This window comes from Urocampus carinirostris, chromosome 5, assembly GCF_059441175.1.
Source record: "Urocampus carinirostris isolate Australia breed hairy pipefish chromosome 5, RoL_Ucar_1.0, whole genome shotgun sequence".
NCBI lineage: Eukaryota > Metazoa > Chordata > Actinopteri > Syngnathiformes > Syngnathidae > Urocampus > Urocampus carinirostris.
The window spans coordinates 6,079,319-6,103,780 of NC_142353.1; the positions used below are offsets into that span (position 1 = coordinate 6,079,319).

Below are 24,462 nucleotides of genomic sequence, written 5' to 3' on the forward strand. Positions count from 1 at the left end.
GGAATGGAGGCATTTGTGCTCAACAAATGATGGGATTCATAAACAAAGGACAGGAAAATCAAATAAAATCTGACCAGGTCTGAAGGCAACCAGCGGAGTGTCTAAAACGTCCAAACCATTAACAAAAACAAGACCTGACATGGTAACAGAGGAAAGAAGAAAAGTGGCATTGGAATGGCAGTGACCCGACCCTGAGTGCTGTTCAAACAGTCATTATAAAGGCCACCATCAGATTTGAAAATGAATCATGGAGGCTGCCTAGACCAGAACTTCTCGACCGCTGAAACAGGGCCGAAAGTGGTCAGCGGCTCATCTCGCAAACAGGAAAAGGACCTTTTCTTCGCCGAGACAGGGTAACAGAAACAGCCAATGGATCTTTCCTCACAGCCGAAACAAGGTAACAGTGACCGAGAGACCTTCTCGTCGCTGCCGTAACAGGATAACAGAATCGGCCGAGGCACCTTGTACTTGCCGCCGGAACAGGGTAACAGAAGTGGCTTAGGTACATTGTAGTTTTCGGAAGCTGCGGACGCTTACTGCTGGGTCCTTTACTGGTTGGGTCAATCTGTTGCATTTGCAAAGGTGAAATCAAATGTAGGGAAGCTGCAATGGAGGCAATGCTCCTTAAATGATGGATTTTGTTAACTCAAAAAACGGAAGCAACCAACAAAAACATGGTGTCTAAACAGTTATCATAGTGTCAAGTCAGGTCATGTTTATTTGTATAGCTCTTAATCACAAAAAGTCTCAAAGGGGTTGCACAGACCACCATAAAGGGTCAGGGTAATTACTAAGTTCCACATCCCCTGGTTGGGGCCCTCTGGTGAGAGTGGCATGCAAGATACTGACAATTTTTTTCTTGCAACACACCATGTTTGGAGAGAAAAAAGAAAACAACTTGGACACTACCCCTAAACCAAAAAATAAATTTTCGAGTGGTTTGTGATAAAAGACAAAATTAATATGGACTGTCTCGGTTGTGTTAGTTTGTAAGCTCTCAAAAATGTACAAGCTAAGAAATATGAAGGGTTCACCGCTTCCGTAGGTTTATTTAACATTTTCTTCCGTTTCTTAAATTTCGAGGCTATTTTCAATAAGTTTCAGGGGCTCAGCGTCAATGTGAGTATTTACGCTGAGTGGCATTCAGTGTGGGTGTTAACACAATTCCAATCTAAATGAAGTAACTAGGAAATGCAACCAATAACTATTTTTTCAGTAACACGCTCACCACAGGCCAGGGGTGACAAATTGTTGGAAAGATGCAGAAAGAAAGGGTCTTTCAGTCGACTTTGACTTTGATTGTAAGGCATCCAGGCTTCAGATTGCAGAAAAGCTTTTCTCACCCTGTCACATGTAAACACCTGTCGGGAACTCTTTGAGCATCCCGACTTCTCTTACCTTTTGAAGCAGGTCAATCTCCTGCTGCTTTGCATTGAGTACAGCCAAGGCCTCCTCATGCTCCAACTCGAGCTGCTGCCTCCGCTCCGCAGCCTCACGCATATGCTGTCCGCAGCGGATAGAAGGAAGGAGAGTAAGGGAGGGAAGGGGATTTTGTGGGGAGGGCAAAAAGACGGCTAATGTTAGTGCTACTGAGAGCCAACGCAAAGTGCATCTCTCATCTTCTCTGTGTATTGCACTCAGAAATAAGTGTTACATGCACTCTGGCGTCACACACGCATAAGCTGGTTAACGGTGTACTGACATAATTGACACCAAAATAGACTATAAACAGCAGTTCTCTCGTAAATTATGCGCGGATGCTGAGAGATGCAGAGCCAAGGCAGAGTGTCAAGAAAAGCCGTCAAGAACGATCTGGCTTCAGAAATAACATATAATCGTGCAAAAAGTGCAAAGAAACATGTAGATTTGCCATGACAGTTCAAATTCATCTTAAAAACTGAATTATTTTTAACTCTACTTTGTTTTCATTTGCTTTCTACAACTTGCTTGTTTTATTCTTGTTTTATTGCTGTTTGGTATTATGAGCACACAGCAAACTTGTGTGTCCTGAAAGGCGCTTGGAAGTAGAATGTTTTATTACAATTATTATTATTATTAATTATAATTATTATTATTATTTTACTATAAACGACCAATTTAGCAGTGTTTATTGTTTATGTGTGTTGTTTCTTTAATGTTTATTTCGCTGTTTCTTAAACCTTTTTTTCCTTTAAATAATATGAAGGTCCACTGTCTGCCGAAAATGTTTAGAAATTAATTCCTAGCAACAATTTCATTTTTTTGTTTTATTTAAAGCTTAAAATCAAAATGTTGCCTCAGTTGAAACGCTTTTACTATCAGTTGTGGTCATTTTGGCTCACGAGGTAGTAAAGATCATTCATTTTGGTCTATAATTTTTATATAATATTAGATTTTGTGTATCTAAAAGCTCTTTTACGATATTTTTATCTTTTTCTAGGAAAAAACACTTGAAATGAGCAAAAATTGCCAGCTGTTACAATGTTTTTGACTTTGTTTCAAAATGTTTTCCTTCAATTCTTTTTTCGTAAAATAAAACAATGATGAAATCCGTAAAGTGTTGTGCAAAATGTTGTGCAAAAATGTTTACCTTATTACCAGATAATTATTATATTAAAAAAAAACAATCTTTTCACCGGCTACCACCTACTGTGTTGGGTGCCTGTTACATTTACCTGTCTGATAAGTGGAACCAATTAAAGAAACTGAACAGTGGCATGTTTTTTACGCATATAAAATTGGGCAATTTTCAGTTGCACACTAGGCAAGGTCTCACTGCACACTCCTGTGCCTTGGCTGGTCTAATCATCTTACAAAATGTTGGCCTTGCCCAGGGTTCGGCAATTGTTATAATTAGCTCGCTTTATTGTTTTAATAAGCGTTTTATATAGAATACGATCGCTTTTGTTGGAAGCGCAGCAGAATGCGCGTTCACGCGAGGGGGGAGGATTTTATATACGGTGTGCATTACCGTTCGATTACGTTCACAACAAAAACAAAGACGGAATGGTTTAAGTTGTATTACATTCCCAACAAATGCAAGACGAAGTGTTCTTGGTCATACGTTCGCCATTACATTCCCTAAAAGTGATATAAAAGTGAGATAAAACGAGGTAAAAGTGGTTGTAGTAGCGAAGGGATGCAAATCTCGGCAGGGATGCATTTGTCGGCATAACACCGGGCTGTAGAAATCATAACCGCTCAAGACACAGTCCCGTGAAGATCAAAATTTCAAGCTATGGCACCGAAGAAGCCAATATGTTATTATTGTAATATTTTTTCATTTTTATTTTAATATCTTGTTATGAAATGAAAAGAAATGTCAAGAAATAAAAATGGATTAAGATGAGGTCACTACGGTGACGGGAATCCATGTTCACCCCTTGACGTCTCGAGCACAACTGACGTGTGCTCGGCAAATCGCGCTGTATATACGCAGAGAAAGGCGTTTGACCGTCACATGCGTAACACGCTAATTTCACGTAATAACACCGCGATACAGGCGCAGAACATGCTATTACCATGCTCCACCCACGATTACCTGCTAAAATTTCCCGTCCTACCCATGTGTAACCACGCCCTGGCCGCGGCCAGAGCACGTTGTTCCGCGTCATTTGCGCATCATTACCTCGTGTGCCGCCCGCGGTTAACACATGCTCAAAGTTTTGAGCAGCTCAAAACTTTTTCGCGCGGCCAACCGCGTGTGAATTTCTGACCGCGAGTAAAGCACTGCTGTATCTCGTCTATATGGTGGTCTCAAAGCGTCCAACAGCGCCAAACAGCGTCTGCTTCACGGCCAGAAATTTCTGGCCGTGATTCAGCCTCGATACGCCCGTGAAAGGCTGTGTACCCGCGCTCTGAAGTATTGAGCAGCGCAAAACTTTTTCGCGCTGCCAACCGCGCGTGAATTTCCGACCCCGTGTTAAGCACTGCTATATCTCGTTTGTATGGCGACCTCAAAGCGTCCAATAGCGTCCGCCTCACAGGCAGACATTTCTGGCCGTGATTCAGCCGCAAACGGCTGTGTGACCGGGCCCTTAGCAATAGTGAGTATGAAAACACAGAAGAGGAGCAGCACCCCTGGCTTCACATCAAAAGCATGTTCTCCTTAAAAAGGGTGCAAAACCCTAGCTACTATATGCAATGTATCCTTTCTTTAAGTTCATAGGCTAGCTTGTTCTGCTTGCAAAGCCTGTTAAGATAAGTATTAGGGCTTTAAATGTGCCACTTGGTGCTACATGTGCTTATTTTATTTACTTGATTTATACATTTTTATTTTATTGTTTAATAAAGCACTTACATTTACGTTGATTATTTTAATCTACTTTTAAATAAAAAACGTTTTTTTTTCGTTGATTGGATGGAATTTGATAAATTGATTGGTTGTTTTAAAAAAATCAATAAATACGACGGTGCTACAGTTACTCAGTAATTGAGTAATTTTTTTCACCAAGTACATTTTTACTTTTACTCAAGTAAATATTTGGATGACTACTTTTACTTCTATTTTAGTAATATTATTCTGAAGTAACAGTACTTTGACTTGAGTAAAATGTTTGGCTACTCTACCCACCTGTGCTTCTGGATTTGTCGGGAGGCCAAAGCTCTTTCAACAATGACCCTATGACCCACTAGCAAAAGGTCCACAGCGTAGCTTCAATAATGTTCCAAAAAAAGCTTGTTTTCCAGCATTCAAACTGTTTATCACTGCAACTGCAGCTCTATGTGACAACAGTCTATTCCAGGTGATCAGCAGCAGTAATCCAATCAATATGTGCACTACGGTACATATGGATGGGGACAAAAACTGTCAATACACATCAAGCACACCCCCTTTAGGTAACACAATGACTGTCAGTAGTTTCATTACAGGCCGTATAATTTGTATCTACACTGTGGGGGTAAGGTTACATGAAAAGGGGGACCAAATGACAAAGCTTGCCTCCTTGTCTTTCATCATCCATAACCGGGATACAAAGGATTGAATGGAGCTTAGTAGGCATGTCATTTATTCATATGCATTGTGGAGTGAATGTTTGTGAAGGAGGCCGATGACACATGCGTGCCAGCAGAAGCTCAAACATAATGTCTGTGTCTGTGACATTCTCCTCATGAGGGTGACCCAGTCTAGCTGTTTCACTCCACCACATGCATCAATCACATTCCACACAGTTGTGCTTTCATAGCCTAGGTGAGCATTCATATGTCTGTAAGCAATACACCAACAAAATAACCGGAATTGACTAAACAACTCTGCTTCCTGGAAAGTTGAATAGGATCTAAGATACCTTTTAATTTTAGCTGGAGTGAAGCGAGTAGGAGTGGGAGATGGGGGGGAACACAAAATATTAGAATAGGAGCGAGAAACTCTGAGCTTCTGTGCTTTCACTGCTCCTGGCCAGACCTTCCAGTATGACACTAGGCAAAAAACACGTCAAATACATGAGAAGAGTATCGGAGCTAATCTAGTACATGTATAAAAAAACATACTTTTGACATATTTGGGACCTGAAATGTTTTCGTAACAGTGAAGATAGATATTGTTCTCACCTTGAGCACCTGCTCTAGGTTCTCCAGTTTGCCTTGGAGCTGATTTCTCTCCCACAGAGCTAAATCTCTCTCCTCCGTCACAGCACCAAGCCTATCTTTGAGTTGGGCATACTCGGACTTCACCTGCACAAACAAAACAAGGAACACTTTTGACAGTTGTTTTTTCCTGAAGAATCACGTTTTGAGAAGCACATTAGACTATAGCAAAGTCACGGCCCATGTTCACCTGTCTTGAGGAAGATTCTGAGGAACAGTGGGTACATTTAAATGATGGCAATAGTCAGACTAGGACTATTGATGGACTATTGATGGCATTGCACTTATGTAAAGCCACGTAAACCCGCTCAGAAACACAATTACGATCTTAGTCCGACCCGGCCAAATCTGATTGAAATACTGTAGATTGCTTGTTTTTTGATTTTCAAATAACCTGTGCATGTATAGACATTCTAATTGCCCGTTTGCATGTGCGCATTATTATCTAGGTTATGTTTTCCTTTGTTGGTGCAGCCAAGAACGCTGGATTTGAAGTACAGAGAGGCATAATACCAACTCTGGCTAACTTGCTAAACAAGTCTCATGTGTATTAGTTGATTTCTCCAGGATATTTCCAGATTATTTATCCTCCCCATTACATAATAACACAGTTTTATACATCCTAGAATAAGACCAAGCATCTGGCAAGCAGCATACGAGCAAAATTTGTAAACACAATGGAGAACAGTTTTAGAGCAAGGAGGAAACAAGCACTGGACTTTGTTAACTGTGGTGAGTTACAAGAATGAAATTATCTTTTAATATTGTCTAATGACGAATAATAATGTCTGTTTATGGAGTAATGTCGCCTCTGGTCCATCCCTTCCTTTCGTATTGGCCAAAAATCCTATTTACAGGAGTTGTTCCTTTGTCACTAGACATTCTAATGACTCATCTGGATTGCTCAAAAAATCCGGCTTCCGAGCCCAGTCTATTCCTTGGATGTAAACATAAGCATTATACCCAGTGACGGGCCGTGTATTTAACACCTAGGCCTTCGGCAGGGATAAAAATCTGAAGCCTGAGCCCGTCAGGCCTAAAAGTTTATAAATTCTTGTTTGACTACGATTTTTTTTACAAAACACAAGCTTCACATGTTAAGCGTCTGGTAGAGGATTGGTCTCCCTCTTGCGCAGCCCGCATTTCTGGCTTCCCTGCACGGAAGGTACTGGGTGGCAACCTAGAGAACCGGGTATGCAGTCGGCACCTTGGTGAGCCAATATCACTTCTCCTCCTACCTTGTCCTCACAAATAAAATATGAAATTTGGGGTTTGATTCTGGCTTGGTCCTGCAAATCAAGGATTAGTCGGGCTTTGAAGTTATCCCACCTTTCTAAATGATATCCAACTTTTCTTGAAAAGTCCATCTTGAAAATAGCTTTGTCAGTAAATCTTTCACCAAATATATCTATTTTCCTCCATCAGCCATTGTGGGTTGAATAAAATCAACACAGAAATACACTTGCTTGTGCAGCTCGTCCTCAAGTTTAACCAACCACACAATCACTTTATTGCATTGGGCCTAAATAGTTGGCTTCATAGGAGGAAACCAATCAGATTGGTAATGTTAATCCAAAAGACTTGAAAAAAATGACTGCTGCTTGATCATGTTCGAATGTTTTTTTCTACTTTATATTCTTCTGCACTTGAGAACCCAATCATGTAACAAGGTGAACCGATGTGCAGCCGTAAATGCCTAATCTGTTCCTAGGGGGGAAACTAAATCACAAAAAGCCAGTGTGTGATGACAAACGGCGCGCAATTGAACCTGAAGTCGTGATGAGATGCACGTGTGGATTGTGAACAACCACAGTAAATACTAGCACGTTGTAATCGAGGCCAAAGTAAGTTGGTTTTGCAAAGATTTTTGCTCCTTTCAGTGGTTAATCAAGGCCTGCCAAGCGCTTTTCTCCCACTATGACAACAATTCAGGCACAGCTGCCTCAAGAGCTGAACCGCAGTCCCAAGAGGACAACCATAACCGAAATCCCACTCTTCCGCCACCCCAACAGCAACGATCTGCCAATAAACTCCTTCATGTAATTGCCTTACTGTCCATGGAGACTGAGCTCTTTTGTTGATTTACAAGCTGAGTTTTGTGTCCTCGATGTAAAATACTCTTCAAGGTCAGCAGGATGAAAAAGAGATAAATGTTTTTTTATTTTTAATCAGAAGATCTTTAAATGGACTCACATTAGACTGACTGGAGGCCCCAGAAAACCTTGAAAGCGTCAAGGAAGGCAGGTTCATAATAAATTTGTGAAACCAAAGAAAAAGTGGAGTGTTCCCAACACACGCAATAATATAAACCTTCATTGTTACTTTGTATGAATCTAATTGTAATAAACATAATGGCAGACTCTTGCTTGCTTGCAAGCAAGTTCATAGTTCAAAGAGGAAATCAACTCAAAGAATTTGATAAGGACTATCATGTTGTATCCGCATCTACTAGCCTAATAACCGCTTTTGTGTTTTAGTACAGTTTACACTTTTTCATAAATCTCAGGGTTGTGTGTGGCTATTTTGAGAATTATGTCTAGTAAAAATCTATCCGATTACACTCAATCTAAAGACCGAACATGAATCTGCTTCAGATATCAGATCAAGAGTTCTTAGCTGAAACCTGAACAGTGTTTTCAAAATTGTCAGCACAAAGATAGATAAAACAGGTACATTTTGCTTCTTAAATCATACTCTACAATTCGGGGGGGCTGGGGCGTGCAATTTCACATCTAGGCTGTCACTGATGGCCTTGAGTGGTTATTGGATGTGAACAACTAGAGCCGGCTCCCCATCATCAAGACCAGATTCCTTGCTCGTGTGATTGGTCATTGTGCATGTTTTTTCAGGGATTCTGTGTTGATGACTTTGAATTAGTTGAATATAAAAAAATTGTAGTATATGTTTTTTTTTTTACATCTGTACATATTTTAATTGATGTTTCCTGTGTTTTTCAAGGATAATGTGTTTTAACTAACAAATGTAAAGTTTATTCTTGCATTTCATTATTTCTTTGTTAATTAATATGTTGTTCAGTGTTGTATTATAGATTCTTATGTGCTTAACACTAAAATTGATTTGTAAAAATAAATTAAATTAGTTAAAAGTTCACTGTCTGTTAAAAGATAAATGCTATAATACATTATCGCCTCTAACTGACATTTCCCGAGGCCTTCAAGAAGGCTCTCATTTTGCAAACTCCAAATCTGATTGGCTAAACCAACAGTGTGATCGCCACCTATGTTTAGCAAATTTCTGACACTGTCAACAATCAATGTGATTGGTTAAATGTGTAAATATGAAAGCACACATCTGGAAGCAGCGCAACCAGAGCAAAAGCAATGAAAGGAAGCTGACAGATGCTTTGGAATTACTTAACAAGTATTCATGGACAAAATATAATTACATCACATGTTTCATGATTTTAGAGAAGGCCTTGCAGGCACTGATAGCCCACCAATGGTTTTTAGTTTTACACCTTTTTATCTATCTTACGGGCCCTTCTATATTGAGAATCATGTTTAGCTAATATGACATTACCAACACTCTGGCTTTGGCCAATGACCGAACATCAATCTGCCTCAGAAATTAGATAAACAATTATTGGTTCTTAGCTAAAAACTGAAAAGCATTTTAGAAATATCCACCACAGTGTTGCTTAAAAACAGATGGATGCTGCTTCTTAAATCATACTCCACGAATATAATAATAATTAAAATACCAACATTACACGTATAAAATATAATTCTTAAAAAATCCCTTGGATTGACTTCTGCTTCAAAATCAGATATGACAGCCAGTGAGTGTGTTGGTGTTGGAAGCTTACCCTCTCATATTCGGACGATTTGTGGCCACCGTTGAAAAACTGAAGGCTTAAGTGTGTTTTCTCCTGGAAAAAACCTTGAAGCTCATTCTCCTAAACACAAAAAAAAAAATTGGGTTTCAGCTGAAGCATACTTAAGTGTTTGGTGTTTTCAACTCTTAGATGTTACTGATTTATGTCAGAGAATAATTTACAATCAAAATTTCTTATACATATTAATACACATTCCAAATGTAAAAAACGATTCAATGAGTTTTACATCAAGTACAATACAGATAAATCAAAAGCCAATCATTGTTCAATGCGTTCTTAAAAAAAGTGAAAAATATCACTTTTGGTATGCATCTACCAGACAGCAGCAATAAGAGAAGAGAGAGAATTTACTTTTATTGTCATTCTTTGTAACAATGCCATAGAACGAAATGTCGATACACCTGACCCGTACAGTTAAACTGCAGCGAGCCGATGCAGCCGCAGCCAAACAGGGCGCAGCTATTTTAGTCATTAGGTGACCAAACCCCCCAATTCCAACCCTTAATGCTGAGCGCCAAGCAGGGAGGCAATGAGTACCAATGTTGTAAGTCTTAGGTATGACTCGGCCGAGGCTTGAACCAGCGACCTCCCAGTCTCAGAGCGGGCGCCCTACCATCTAGGCTAAGATTTGATGAAAGCGTATATTTAAAACTCATTTCAAAATTCAAAGGTGAAAGTTGTGTCGCTTTCATCAAGGTTACCTAGGTCTGAAGTAGAAAGAACGTAGTACTTTAAAAGGTGACGCCAGGTATGCAGCGGCTGATCCCTTAGTGTATTTTACACAATAATGCACCATGTGGTGATTATTGAATAAATGTCAATTGTTTTTAAAACTGAACTTTATATCTTGAATAGGTAACCATGTTGTGCTCAATCAAATATTGTGTGTTAGTGTTAGCCAACAAAGTCTGTTCTGCGCTCAGAACAATAGTGACTGGCCCGCATGAAATGCATCTGCAGTCAATGACAATTGTATCGAATTTTTAAGAAAGAATAGTTGCGTGGAATACAAATAACCTTTATATGCGTCCTTGGCATCCAGCATGTGGGATAAGAAACCATGACTAAACTGAAGCCTCAAGACAGTATTACGCATAGTATATGCTGACATCTAAAATTGTCTTTTCCATGAATTAAAGAAATGTACATTTGAATTCCGAGTTAAGGTTTTTTTTAACCTTAAAACATAAATGACTTCAAGCGAGCTTGCACCCTATGCAACCATATTCTCTACTACATTGCTATATGCAGTGTTTTTCAACCTTTTTTTAAGCCAGGGCATGTTTTTTATATTGGAAAAATTTTGCAGCTCAACACTGAGCAAAAATGTTATAAAATGACGCTGAACAATATGTTTAATTACAAAGTAATTTATAATACCCCCAGTTTTTACAGTACAAACACTTGACAATGACATAATATTTGCAGAAAATGATTCGTAAATCTCATTTCATCTCATTAGCTGCACCGCTTGTCTTCAGTAGGGTCGCGGGGGTGCTGGAGCCCATCCCAGCAATCATCGGGCAGTGTCCCCTGAACTGGTTGCCAGCCAATCGCAGGGCACACAGGGACAGACAACTCGCTCGCTCATTCACACCTATGGACAATTTGGACCGGCAAATTCACCTGAAATACATGTCTTTGGAATGTGGGAGGAAACCGGAGTGGCCCGGAGGAAACCCACGCAAGCACGGGCATAACATACAAACTCCGCACAGTAAGGCCGGTAGCTGGATTTGAACCCACGCAGGAGGTTCCCACGACCTCAGAACTGTGCCGCACACGCGCTAACCACTGCCCCGCCGTGCTGCCTGATTCGTAAATGTTTTACAAAATTTTAAATTTAAAAAAGTGACATTGGACGATCTCTCACGGCACACCTGACGATCTCTCACGGCACACTAGTGTGTCACGGCACAGTGGTTGAAAATCACTGCTGTATTATATTATAGCTCATATAGTGCAACTTGGATAAGTGGTCATCAATTGTTTTGCTTGAATTAAGGATGCTTAAAAGCAATTGTATTCAACATCATTGAGTCTTCTAAGATGCCTTATAGATGGGAAAACTGTTTATGTAATCTTTTGCCTATATATTTCGGTGTCCTTGGGCAAGACACTGAATCCCTAATGCCTCTGATAGCAGGAAATTGCCTTGCATGGCTGTCGCTGCTATCGGTTAGTTAGTGTGTAAAAAGGTAAAAGTGTAAAGCGCTTTGGGAGGTCTTCATTGACTTGAAAAGCTCCATATAAATGCAGACCATTTACATTTACATGTACATTTTGGTTTTGTCATTTATAGTCAGGGTAATTACAAAAATAATAAATGTGATGCAATTACAGTGCATTGTGGAGTTGCTGCTTATTGTTATTTGAAGTGTGGGTTATGTCTAGACATAGCCTGACTCAGCTTGGTGGACCACAGATGTGTACTTAATGTCAAGCAGACTGACGGATGAGTCAGTTGGTGGCATTTAACACCCCAATAAAGCCAACTCTTCGCTTCTCATCTCCCGCCCTCACTATACGCAAAAGGCGCTTCTGCTGCACAACGTACACAATTACAAACTGTCCGTATTTATCTTCTGCTGTGACCAAACAACCAGATTCACTTACTTGTAAATTTAAAAACTTTCTCACTTTGCCCAACCCAAGCAAAGACAGCACTCTCTGTAATATGTGATGAAATTGAAAGTGTAATAAAGGCTATATCATTCATAGCTTTATATAGTTAACATAAATGCATTTATTTTTAATCATCTACATTCATTCGTATTCAGTGAAACCATAATACCTTGAATAACTGCTTTAGAAGGGTCCTCGTCCTAGCCTTTTCCTGTTTTTGCAAGATGTACGGGAGGCGAATGACCACAATTTGATCAGCACTTTTGTGATATCCATGTATTGTATGTTTTGTGATGTTGCTTAAACATGTTTAAGATATAAAAGAAATATTACTTGACATCTGTTGAACAGGTAAATATGAAACTCAACAAAATGCTAGAAGAGATGCAAAATCGATGAGAGTGTAAGTTCAAAATGTAACTTTTCATTAAATCAATTTTAAATGTTTGTTGTCTTTGTTGTTCTGTATTAAACAAGCCCAAGGGAAAGATCCCGGCTGCCTTTCTTTCTCTGCGTTGCTCTGTTCTTCAACTCTCTAGCATACGCACCAACACTTTCGGTTTATGCGTTAGACTATCGCTTTTCTCAACACCTTTTTTTTTTATTTAAACAAGAGAAAATTACTGACGCAAGAATAGTATTTTAGTAGGGCAGCGCGGCGGCGCAATGGTTAGCGAATGAGCGGCACAGTTCTGAGGTCATGAGATCGAACCTCTTGTGTGGAGTTTGCATGTTCTCCCCGTGCTTGCGTGGGTTTCCTCCGGGCACTCCGGTTTCCTCCCACATTCCAAAAACATGCATGTCAGGTTAATTGGCCGGTCCAAATTGTCCCTAGGAGTGAATGAACGAGTGAATGGTTGTCTGTCTGTGTGCCCTGCAACTGGCTGGCAACCAGTTCAGGGTGTCCCCTGCCCACTGCCTGAAGAAAGCTGGGATGGGCTCCAGCACCTCCGTGACCCCCCCATCCAGATAATGGATGGATGGATGGATGGTATTTTAAGTCTATGGTTGAACAAACCGCTCCACTGATCACATTAGATTTCCGTTTGGTAAGAATTTGCCCATTCCTTTATATTGTTTTAAAAAAAAAACATTCTATGGGACGTATTGTGTTAGGCGCTTAAAAATGGAGTCTGCGATAACATCCCCCGTTTTTTAATGTCAAAAGGTTGACATGTATGCAGTATAGTGTGTTGATTCCCTGAAATATATCCTGTTATTAAAGAAATAATGACAATTTAAATATACTTTTGATTTCCTGAGTGGTGTCCTGTTCCCCTCATAGGATCAGAAACCAATCACATAGTTGCGGACTCCTTCTGAATCAGTTACAGTTTCCAGATAAGGACTTGAGTGAATATTTTAGATTTTTTTTTTGCATAATTTTGACTGCTCTAAATGCTCTAAATGCCCCATGCAGAAAAGATGTGAGGCAGTGTCCAAAGGGAGATGAATCAATAAAAATACATATACTGAATGTTTTTTTTGTATCCCATTTTTTTTCGTGTAAATTAAAAAATTATCAAATCAAGCCTTGGAATCAGTATTGGTCACAAATGAATAACGTATCAGGACATCTCTACTGGTGATGGAAAAAAAGCATGCCATGAGGATTATATAAAATTGCTGCCAATCACACTTCAAGCAGAAGGCGTTGTGTTTACAAACAGCTCGCCGTGGGAGGCAAAGAGGAACAAGACAGCGGACCTCAGAAAGCAGATAGTGAACTGATGTGATGGCAAAGACTTTCCACAAGTTGACGTTGTGCTGTCTGCCTCTATTGATCTTTGATTAGCACAGTACATATTCAAGTGTCACTTGCCGAGTTGCCATGGTAAGAGCTCAGACATGCTCAGCCAATGGATTCAAGTCGCACACTTGATTCATACCAGGGTGGAGGTTCCAGATGGCAGTGCCCGTCTTTGCTGTTATTCACACGAGTGACAACGCAAATTACATCGGATGGAAGAATCTATATACTGTTCATACTAATGAGGTCCATAAAATGTAAAAAACGTTATTCTTTTGCTTTTACTATAGTCAAATATCCCACGTTCTCTGCATAATTAGGAGCCAACTCGCCCCTAGCTCACATTGTTGCATAAACTCTAAAGAAGTGAAGAGGGAAATAAATAAATAAAAAGTGCTCGCAGGGAAACCAAACGGGTGCAGTGAGAGCGAGCAAACTCTGCACGGGGAGTCCGCAGTAGCGAGAATCGAACCCGAGCCCATATACTTTGTATAAGATACAGATATATGTATTTTGTTATATTTCCTTAAACATATATTCATACAAAAGCTTACATAAACATCTTTTTATTTCGAAAATCAATTAATTACCATATTGATTCATGTATAACACCATTTTTTTACCTAAAAATAATTCAACAGAACAGAACAGAAAAGAATCATATAAAATAGCATGGGACTGAATAGAAGAACAAAGAAAGAAAATAAGATTAAAAAATATAATTTATTGTGGTTGTAAAATGTGAAATGCACAACTGAATTAACATTTGTCTCTGGTACTGGGACAACTTATAGTGTGATAATGAAATAAAATCTACTGTGTTTTCACTGCATCCATTTACTGCTGGTTCAGTGGTTAGAATCCATTGCTCTCACCGCCACCATCCAGGTTTGATTCCCATTGCATCCATTATTTTACGGCTTTCTAATCAAAATTTGGGGGCGTGCGTTATGGTACAAAAATCCCCCTGTGAAAAAACTTCAGGCAACAATGAATCTCTTTGGGTAAAATTTAACGTACAATCAACATTCTTCGTTCTTGCAAAAGAAAATCCTATTTGTTGTAGCTTGTGTCTCTCACCATAAATAAGTGGCCGTGTGTTATTGTAAGCACCTTATGTAAACTATCCAAACCAGGATTCTGCCAACTGTGCAAAAGCTTTCAATAATTAGCAACATGTCTTAAATTCTCTCACTGGATTTCACAATTTAGCAAATTTTCGAATCATCCATTTTGTAATAGCAAATTAATGACATTTATTCTATTTATAGAACCTACTGTTAAAGATGCTCAATGGCAACTGCTAAAGAATATATTTTTAAGTAAGGGATCAAAAACGGAAAATGTTGGCATTATTTTAGTATTGAGTTGCATATGACATTAATTACTCTGTTACACTTGGCATTCATTGTTACCAATGACAACCTCTAACGATACAAAAATCAAAATTGAAATCCAACTTCATTGACCTTCACCTTTTAAACCCCAAACTTATGTAGTTCTACTGCTTTTGTAAACTTGTCTGGAGTGCAAACTGCACTCTAACCTTAATAAAAATGACAGAGTGACGGGCCTGCCAATAATTGTGTCAAGAGTGACTGAAAGGCTCGTCAAAAACAGAACAGTTAGAGCAAGCAAGAGATGGGTCTCCTAAGGATACAGGCCTGATCTAAAATCCCAAACCATTATCACCTTTCACAAAAAGCCTCCACATTTTTTCAACGATGACTATGATGTAAATAGCTCATACTTGCAGAATTGATTCCACCAAGTAAAGCGTTAAAACATTTGTGTCCTTTGCATTTTTCTGTATGCAATACTTGGAGGAAAATGTTTGAACTGTGTATTTCATTTAAATACCAATGTCCTCAGCATACAGGGTTCTAGTGATACTACACAGTTCACTTATTGCAGATTGAATATACCATGAACATTAATTTTAGTCCGCAACAAATACATAGCACATTATATGGATTGCATTTACACTAACTTTACCTGTACATACATTTTTCAAAAGTTGTCACAGATAACTGTAAAATTGAAACTGCAAAAGCTATTGCCATTGCAACAAGTAATTTAAACATCTCCATGAAATAACTAATATTCAAAGGAAACCCTAATTAACAGGCGAGGGGAGTAACAAAATACATTTAACTGCGTTACGTGATTAGGGTACAGCAACTAGAATTGTAATCTGTTACAGATTTAGAAAAAAATGATGTGATAAAATGACAGGTACATTAAGTAAAAATAAGGATTACTTTGCAGGAATACAAAGCATATTTATGTTTCACACTTCAGGGGACAATGAAGAAGTCCGGTATTCGTTAGTTTTAACTCTTTTCGTCATTTGCATTTGTTTTATTTACATTTGCGGATCTCTTCTTGGCTCATGTGATCACTAGTAGACCAGCCTTTTTAGAGCGAAGGCTCCGGACCGGAACATAGGGGGAAATTAATTTTCGTAATAGAGACAAGACCAGGAAGAACTTTTGTATTTACTATAATCTGTACTTATAGGCATAGTTAAATAATATGAAATTAATTGATCAATCCATTAAATCTTTGAGGGGTGCCCTCTTTTACAGCATCATGTTAGCATCCATTCATTCACCTTGTGTACTCATTCACATGTAACTCACATTAACACACACACACACAGACAAATATATATTATATATTTTATATTTATATGTATATATATATATATATATATATATATATATATATATATATATATATATATATATATATATATATATATATATATATATATATATATATATATATATATATATATATATATATATATATATATATATATATATATATATATATATAAAATTGCATTATTTACAATGAAATTATGTGTAGCACCATACTGACATCAAAATGAAACTCAAAGTGTTGTTAAAAAACAATTGTCCAAGATATACCTTCATTAGCATCTACCTCCAAAATCACATATTGGTCCAGCCAGAAACAATACCATTCACTAAACTTAACTGAATCATACCAGTGCAAGGTAACCCCTTGTAGGTGGTGGTGTTCGTAAGGTTATAATTAAAAATCTCAGAGCCTATGTTAAACTATTTTTTACCATGACCTTTATTTGAGTGAGGTGTAAACCCAGACATGGTTTCTTATCCCCCTTCCAAGATGACCAGGCTGCAACAGATGTTGCAATAACAACCAATACACAGATGTGTTGTCAACATGAAATACGGGTCATTCCTAAGCTATAAAATACAAGTGATTTAAGCCTAGGTTTAAACAGTCCACTCAGGTTGCAGGTTGAATCTAAGGGGGCAGAGCATACCACAGAACTGGGACAAAGTAGATTTCTGTTAAAAACTCGCATATTGAAATTCTCCTTTGTAGATGTGCTCGTATTTAGAGGTACCACTGTATTTCAATCACAAAATTGAAGAAAAATATCAACTTTACGCATATGATTCACTTTAAAAAGCCATTTCAAAAGCAGTTACGGGGGCACATTTGCGCCCTGGGGCCTTGAAATGTCATATATATTAGTGGCCCACAGAAACATAGTGATGTTATAAGTATGAATAAGAAAAACGCTGGTGTCTCATTTTGGATTCTTACCATAAGAACAGCCACTGGACAGTATTAATAGCATACCCAACGAAGGCCGAATTGATTGTGTCACTACTCAGCATTGTAAAAGAGAGCATCAATAGTGACAAAAAAAAAGATTAAGACAAAAAAATTCGGTTTCGACCAAGCGAAAAGTAACTCAAATTGACGCAGTCTCAGTCATGTTAACTGCTTTGGTGGGTGTTTGTGTAACAGTGTGCTGTTCAAGGCTCAGCGTAGGAGGGGATAAGTGCTGTACTGGAGAGCAGGCTGCCATTCCTGCATGCCATTTGGGGGCAGATTGTCCTTTGGGGGTGGCGCATCGCCTGGCTTCAGCAGCTCAACAATGGGCGGGAGGGGAAGTGCAGCTATCGGCTGAGAACGTAAACGCAACGCTGTAAGGAAAGTACTGCTTAATGGAATATTTATTTGTGTTGGATAACCACATACAAAGAGAGCTCATCAAAAGAAGTGGGCTTGAGAATTCATAAAATCTTCTCTAAATGACTTCTAAATATCCCCAAGCTGCTATCCCTTTATTGGAACTTTTTCATTTCTTCTTCAAGGTTTAAAAAAATCATATATGGACTTTTTTATGTCATATAAAAGTCAAAGCACAAAATAGAGACCTGGAGTGCACTAATGTAAACAACAGTAGTTAATTCAACCCAGCTACCACAAGGCTATTGGGACCAAACTTTCAAGTGCTCATTCGGAGCATAAAGCAGAAGTCTTCTCCACTCCTCGACTCGGACATAAAGTGCCTGCGCCAAATACACTTTATTCACTGTGTAATTTCAAATAATAACAACGGAAAAAGTATTTTATATCTATCTGACTCACGGGATTGACAAAAATGCGGAGGTGAAACCCCCAAGATCGTAGTCTGTTCTTTATGATGTAAGGGAAAAGATTCTTTATTGAAACTAACTAAAACATGTTGAATCAAAATTAAATGTTTACAATGAATAAATATAAATATAAAGCTGCCGCATTTTTAAAAATCAGATTTTCCGTACATTTCAATGTGAATTGATCGGGATTAAACACATTTTTGTTAGGGTCAAATAACTTCAATTGCTCAAATGATTTGTGCGCTAGATCCACACTCGCAATCAAAATAATGCTTTCTGGTTTAAATTGTATTAAGACGAATCGTATGATGTTTTAATAAATTAATGAAAAATAAACCGATCTGGGATAATGACAGCAAGAGTAGAGTTGTGCATGCTCGAGGTTTATTTTTTAGTCTAGGATAAAAATGGTAAAAACAAGAAAATGACTATTTCAAATACAGTCGAAATCCTAACCCAAAAATGAATGAGACGTACGGTCAGGCGCCATACAAGGAGCTTGACAGAGGCTGCAATAATGGCTTAGCTGGAGGATGGCATCAGCAAGTATAATATTTTGAAGTTACGGACACCACCTTTAGATTTGTTTTTTATCATAGCCCACCCCTTTGGTATGTGTATGATTGTCAGCCATTTTGAAAACGCACTTGTGAAACCCTTAACACCTTGTTTTGTCCTCAAAAGGTTGGAACATTCTCCCATATTTCTTCTATGTTTTTATAGCGATAAAAAACTCCACGGAACTGCTCCTGGAGTGCTTATTTTTACTCATATTGTGTTGTGACACGGATGTTGATTCAAACACGTGGGGCTTTAAAAATCAATATTCTGCTGGTAAGCAGAACTACTGGAAATCCAAAAGTAGGAGGTTTTGAAAAGAGAAAAAAAGGAGAAAAAAATGTTTTTCAATCGTATATTACAAGAAATACAGGGTCAGTGTAACAACATTCTTTGTGATGAAATATAATTGGAATTTATTTTTTTACAAAAAAATCCAGGATTATACTTTAAAACTTCCCTCAAAATAAGTTTATTGTTTCAAAATTCAATCAACCAACTCCAACTTTATTGACATTTTTATCCCCCTTAAAAACTTAATATAAATGCAAGGTAAAAGATGCAAGGCATAGATGAACATACAATATACGCAGATATATTGAGACAAATACCAAACAAGGAGTTATATTGAATAAGCACATAAAGCTACAGAAAAAACACTGGCATACGGCTTGCTTGGGTAATAACATTGCATAGTCTAAGTTAATGGCTCCCATTTTTCACATTCCGTCACCTAGACTAAAGAACCCAACTATCATTACTGGAGAGTGAAACTCATTTTATCAGAAGGGGGATATTTAAAAGCAATGAGTCACTTTTTTACTTGCATCCTGAGGCCAGTGTGCATTTGTCACTTACCAAAGTCTGACATGTTTGATTTTTTTTCTTCACCTCTGCCTCGAGCGCTTCACACTGCTTTCTCTTGGCGCTGATCTCAGTCTCCTGGAAGTAGAAGAAAACATCAGAGGGTTTCTAAAGGCACTGTTAGCTGTTGAACTAATAAGATGCAAAAATATAGACCAACAAAATGTTAAATTCAGGCATAAAAATGAGTCAAGGATTAAAAAAGTGAGAAGGGCGCAGACGAAATACGTTCTGGGACAGTGTAAAACTCAACAAAATATTGATAATATTTTCAGTGATCTGCAACATCAAACACATAAACCCTGGCGATATTGCACAAAACCAAAATAAGGGAATAAACCTGGATATGTTTTGTTCTTTGGACTGAATTTAGCCTCAAACCGGTTGCATTAGAGCTGGTTAAATTTAGCTTGGTTCAGTTACCACCATAATATATTCTCTACAGCTAGCCTGCTCCAGACCAGCCTAACAACCAAGCTTATATTATCACTAGAGATACATCTGCCACCACTTCTTTAAATTGTGTGAATAATCTATGGGTTTTATAGCATATCCATGGACTTTCTTATATATAATAATATATTGTATTGTTTAAATTATCCTCCATTAAATTTGTACCTATAGGCTATACTTTTCATTTGATTAAACTCTGTTAACTGTATAATTGCAACATGTTGCGGTTGCCATGGCGCCCAATTGGCACCCGCCATGTGGCGCCAGCTTCTGTCACGGTTGCCATGGTGCCCAATCGGCCCCGCCCGTAGGCGCCAGCGGAGGCTGGCTGACAGATTGGCTCCCTGTCAGTATCTAAACGCTGTCCTGTCATTCTCCTCTGGTTGGTCCATCTGCGAATCTGTTTTTACACAGCAAGCCCTTTTTTTGCCTGTCCTGTGTTTTTGCTCTTGCTTTACTCCCGCTACACCCCGGAAGTCCCACTTCCGCGGCTGAGCAACCTACTCCCCGCGACCAACGATCTCCAGATCGAGTGTGTAATCCCTTCTCTTCTCCCCAATAAAACTGTGAGTAACGTTACCCGAGTGGGTCCTGTTTCCTGTTCTGGTCCTGACACAACACTTATTTTGAAGTCTTCCATATAGTTAATCAATTGTTTTCAGGCCATGTGTTTTGCTGCTAGGCTAATCAAAAATGCTCGTAAATTGTTTTGAATACGTTTTTATTGCTGTTTTTAAGACTCTAAAAAGTGGGTAAAAACTTGATAGCAAAGTTGCTATGAGGGAAATCTTGAAAAGGGGAATATAGTACTTATAGGTTCAAATCCCATTCATCAAGAAGAACTTTTTTCTTTATAAAGGATCAATGAAAGTAAAACATAAAAAATGAAAATCATTAAATGAATAAGAATTAGAATTGACCTTAGTGTCATTGATAACATTGTAGTGAACATTGTTTAAAAAGGAGAGAGGACAAGGCACTCCAGGATAAACAAGTGATGGAAGCCTATAGTATATAGATAAAAGGGGAACAATCCATAAAAAACAACAACAAACAACAAACATCTATGTTGCATTTCCAGAGATCAAACCCACATCCCCTGCTTAGCAGGCAAAAATGCTACCAGTGAACCAGTGAAATCCAGTTAACATGTTTTTAACTATCGGTAATTCTATAATGTTGCTTAACAAAACGAAAAATAGTTTTCTCCTTGAATCTACAAATTTTGACTCAGAATAAGCGGATTTTGCGGAAAGGTGAGGGAGCTTCATACCTAGAAATTAAAATGATTTTGCCTTTGACCTTCCACCACATGTACCTCATCTCACATCATCTCACTAGACATAATGTGGTAAAAGCAAGACTCGAGTAAAAATCCCCAGTTAGATTAATTTCATCGGGTGTGGCATTGAGTGAAGGCACAACATAAATCTGCTTTACTTTCTGATGATGACTTCCTGCATCTGTGTCAGCACCATATGCTTTTCTCTGGAGTGATCGTCAAAAAATGCGATGTTTTGTCTGTTCCTGCTCAAGCGAGCCATAGCCACTTACACTCACTAGCACGAGCGTGCATGAAAATGCAAACATGTTTCAATGGGAGGCACATTGCTGCATGTTTGTTGCCCTCTGAGTTTTTTCTACATTTATTAAAAGCGAAAGAAGTGCGGTCACACAACAGGGCGAGTAGGACACTTGAGGTTTAACACTGGTAGTCCTTACCTTATTCACGACTCACATTTTGAACATTTATTATACAACAGACTTCATTAACGTGTATTCACATATCTATGTATTTACTATTCAGCCATAGAACAAACACACTTTTAACGGGACTCGGTATATTTTGTGCCTCCCATTGGTTCAAAAAAACTATGATGGGCCATTCCTGTTATTTGGTGCCCTTTGAGTCCCAGTGACATAAAAGGGTACATTTCGTGTAAAAACGGGCTCATACTTCCAGAACACACCCATTTCTTTTTGGTGGTTACTACAAACACTAACTGCTTCCTGAGAAAATAGGCACCAGGCTTTGTACACTAAGGTGTTTTCATTTCATAGTTGTCAAATATTACACATTGTCCCTTTAAACTGTCCTGTGTTCAGTAGTTAACCAAACATAACTCACATAAATCTAAAACACATCATAAGCCTGGTTGCTGACGCAATGAGAGACACACAAGTACAACAGATTTTAAACGCACCATAAGCTGAACATCTCGTATTTTCTCACAAAAATAAACCTTCCAGAATACACCCATTTCTTTTTTTGTGGTTACTACAAACACTATTTGCTTCCTGAGAAAATAGGCATCAGGCTTTGTACACTAAGGTGCTTTCATTTACTCCTACAGAGTAAGAACACAAAGACAAACATCAATCAATTAATAAATGCCAACAATGGCATACACTGTGATAAATGTCACCATATTCAATTATTTATTTTTATGAGCAACAAAAGTAAGAAATGGTTCGGTCTGGTCACTCAGAGTCACCATGGTTGGTATTCTTCTTTGTGCTTTAAGCACACTCGTTTATGTTACACCACACTGGGGGTCTCCAATGAGCCCAACATGTAGTGATTAAATATTACACAGTGTTTTTTCCTGTTTAAAACACATTTTAATTTCTTTTGAACCTACAGATTTAACACTTGTGTTCTCCTTATTTTAAGGATTATCTTTGTACTTTTTTATACAGCTGACATAAAAATGTGAGTAAAAACTGCATTTCATTTGTTTCTAATTTTGGGACAAATCTAGGAAAAGTCATGACATTTGAAGTTCAATAAAATATGTTTTGTTTTTCTTTTTTAACCAACACAATTGTGGGTAATTTTTACCCACAGACAACAGGTTAAATCGTGTTTATACTGTAATTGTAACACCAGCTTCAAACGTTCTTTTCAGTCATTTTGAATAAAAGTATGTAACTTTACATTTCGCAAGTTCCACCAGGTCCCGACCTTGATAGCATTTCTTGCATTGCTAATGCTATTGCCATCATCGAGATATCAGCGGGATTTAAAAAAAAGTATATTTAAATAATTTTACATTATTTAGTTTTTTCTAAATATGTAATTAAATATGTTTCCATGTACTATCTCATGAGCAGATTGGTACAAAAATAGTAATTTTCAATCACCTACTGACATGAATGAATGGTACAGTTAATCGGTTCATCAATGGAAGAAAACAAGGATGCTAAAGGGAAAAACTGCAGAGATAAAAATTGGGAATTTCCTGTGGCACACTAGTCAGGATCTCACGGCATACTAGTGGGCACTTGTACACAGGTTGAAAAACACTGGATTGTAACAATGTTTCTCAAGTGGTGGGTTGGGACCCAAAGATGGGTTGAAGAGCTGTATTCAGTCGTTTGCAGGCCTTTTACTTGGCAAAGTAATGCTGAGAAGAAGAAAAAACAAAGGGTCACATGCACTCCCTAACAGTGGCTCAAACTCTTATATGTTCAGCCAATCTTACTGTTTGAGGCTTCAAAATGCAAAACCCTTTCATTGAATATATTTGAGTCATTCTTTTCCTGACTTGGGTCGCAGTCATTAGGGTGTAAGGGTGGGTCCTGAAGTCAGACCAGTTGCGAACCACTGCTTTAGAGTACATACAATATGACAAATGTATATGTATACTATTGTACAATTGACAGCTCATTTTGACAGACTTAATCTGTAAAAAGGCAAAACCACTGTCGAAAATCTAACTTGGTTCTTACTTAAACGCGGAAAACAATTGATCGTTTTGTTGACAGATGTTCCTACAGCTCCGAGGGATTATAAACAGCTGAAGAACACAATCTAATCAAAAAGTACCCATGTGTGCGCTACAAGGCGCCATTATATGTGAAGCAAATGACAGATAATCGGAGACAGATAGACAGCTTGTCAGCTCCCATGCGGGCTGCCTTTTAAAGTGAACAGTTTCTGCATCCAGACGGTGTGGTCCTACTGATCATACCAATGAATCTTGTACTCACAAATACGTCCACAAACACATTCGGCTCGGGCTTTTCTGAGACGCGATTGTTCTGAACACATTCGCCGGAGCACAATTAAAATTCCCTCTAATGAAAGATTCAAATGGCTGCCATTGTGAGTAATGAGCTCTCGCATAAGTGAGGAGGCGTTTGCTGCACAGCGGATGAAGATGGATGAAGAAGACCATCTTTTTCAACTGGATCAAGCTGGCGCTAATGCAAATAAGGTACACAATGAATACTGTAGCCTTTGCACACAGAGGGGAGCAGCAAGCTCACTTTATCAGAGATTTTTTTTTTCTTCTTTTTCATACGGTCACATTTAAGTTTTTGTACTCAGTGTTATG

The 24,462-nt window shown here is 38.4% G+C and overlaps 1 protein-coding gene across 13 annotated transcripts in view; it reads right to left on the bottom strand.

Moving 5' to 3' along the window:
* Positions 1–24,462, bottom strand: part of rimbp2b (RIMS binding protein 2b) — a 193,761-nt gene that overhangs the window by 59,519 nt on the left and 109,780 nt on the right. For 12 of the 13 annotated variants that reach the window (XM_088335446.1, XM_088335449.1, XM_088335448.1 and 9 more), the window contains 4 exons: positions 19,664–19,747; positions 9,392–9,481; positions 5,530–5,652; positions 1,399–1,503 (listed from right to left, as the gene is read on the bottom strand). In XM_088335446.1, the coding sequence (XP_088191572.1) occupies positions 1,399–1,503; positions 5,530–5,652; positions 9,392–9,481; positions 19,664–19,747 (402 nt within the window). The remainder of the gene's footprint in view (positions 1–1,398; positions 1,504–5,529; positions 5,653–9,391; positions 9,482–19,663; positions 19,748–24,462) is intronic. The other variant, XM_088335441.1, reaches the window with a different exon arrangement.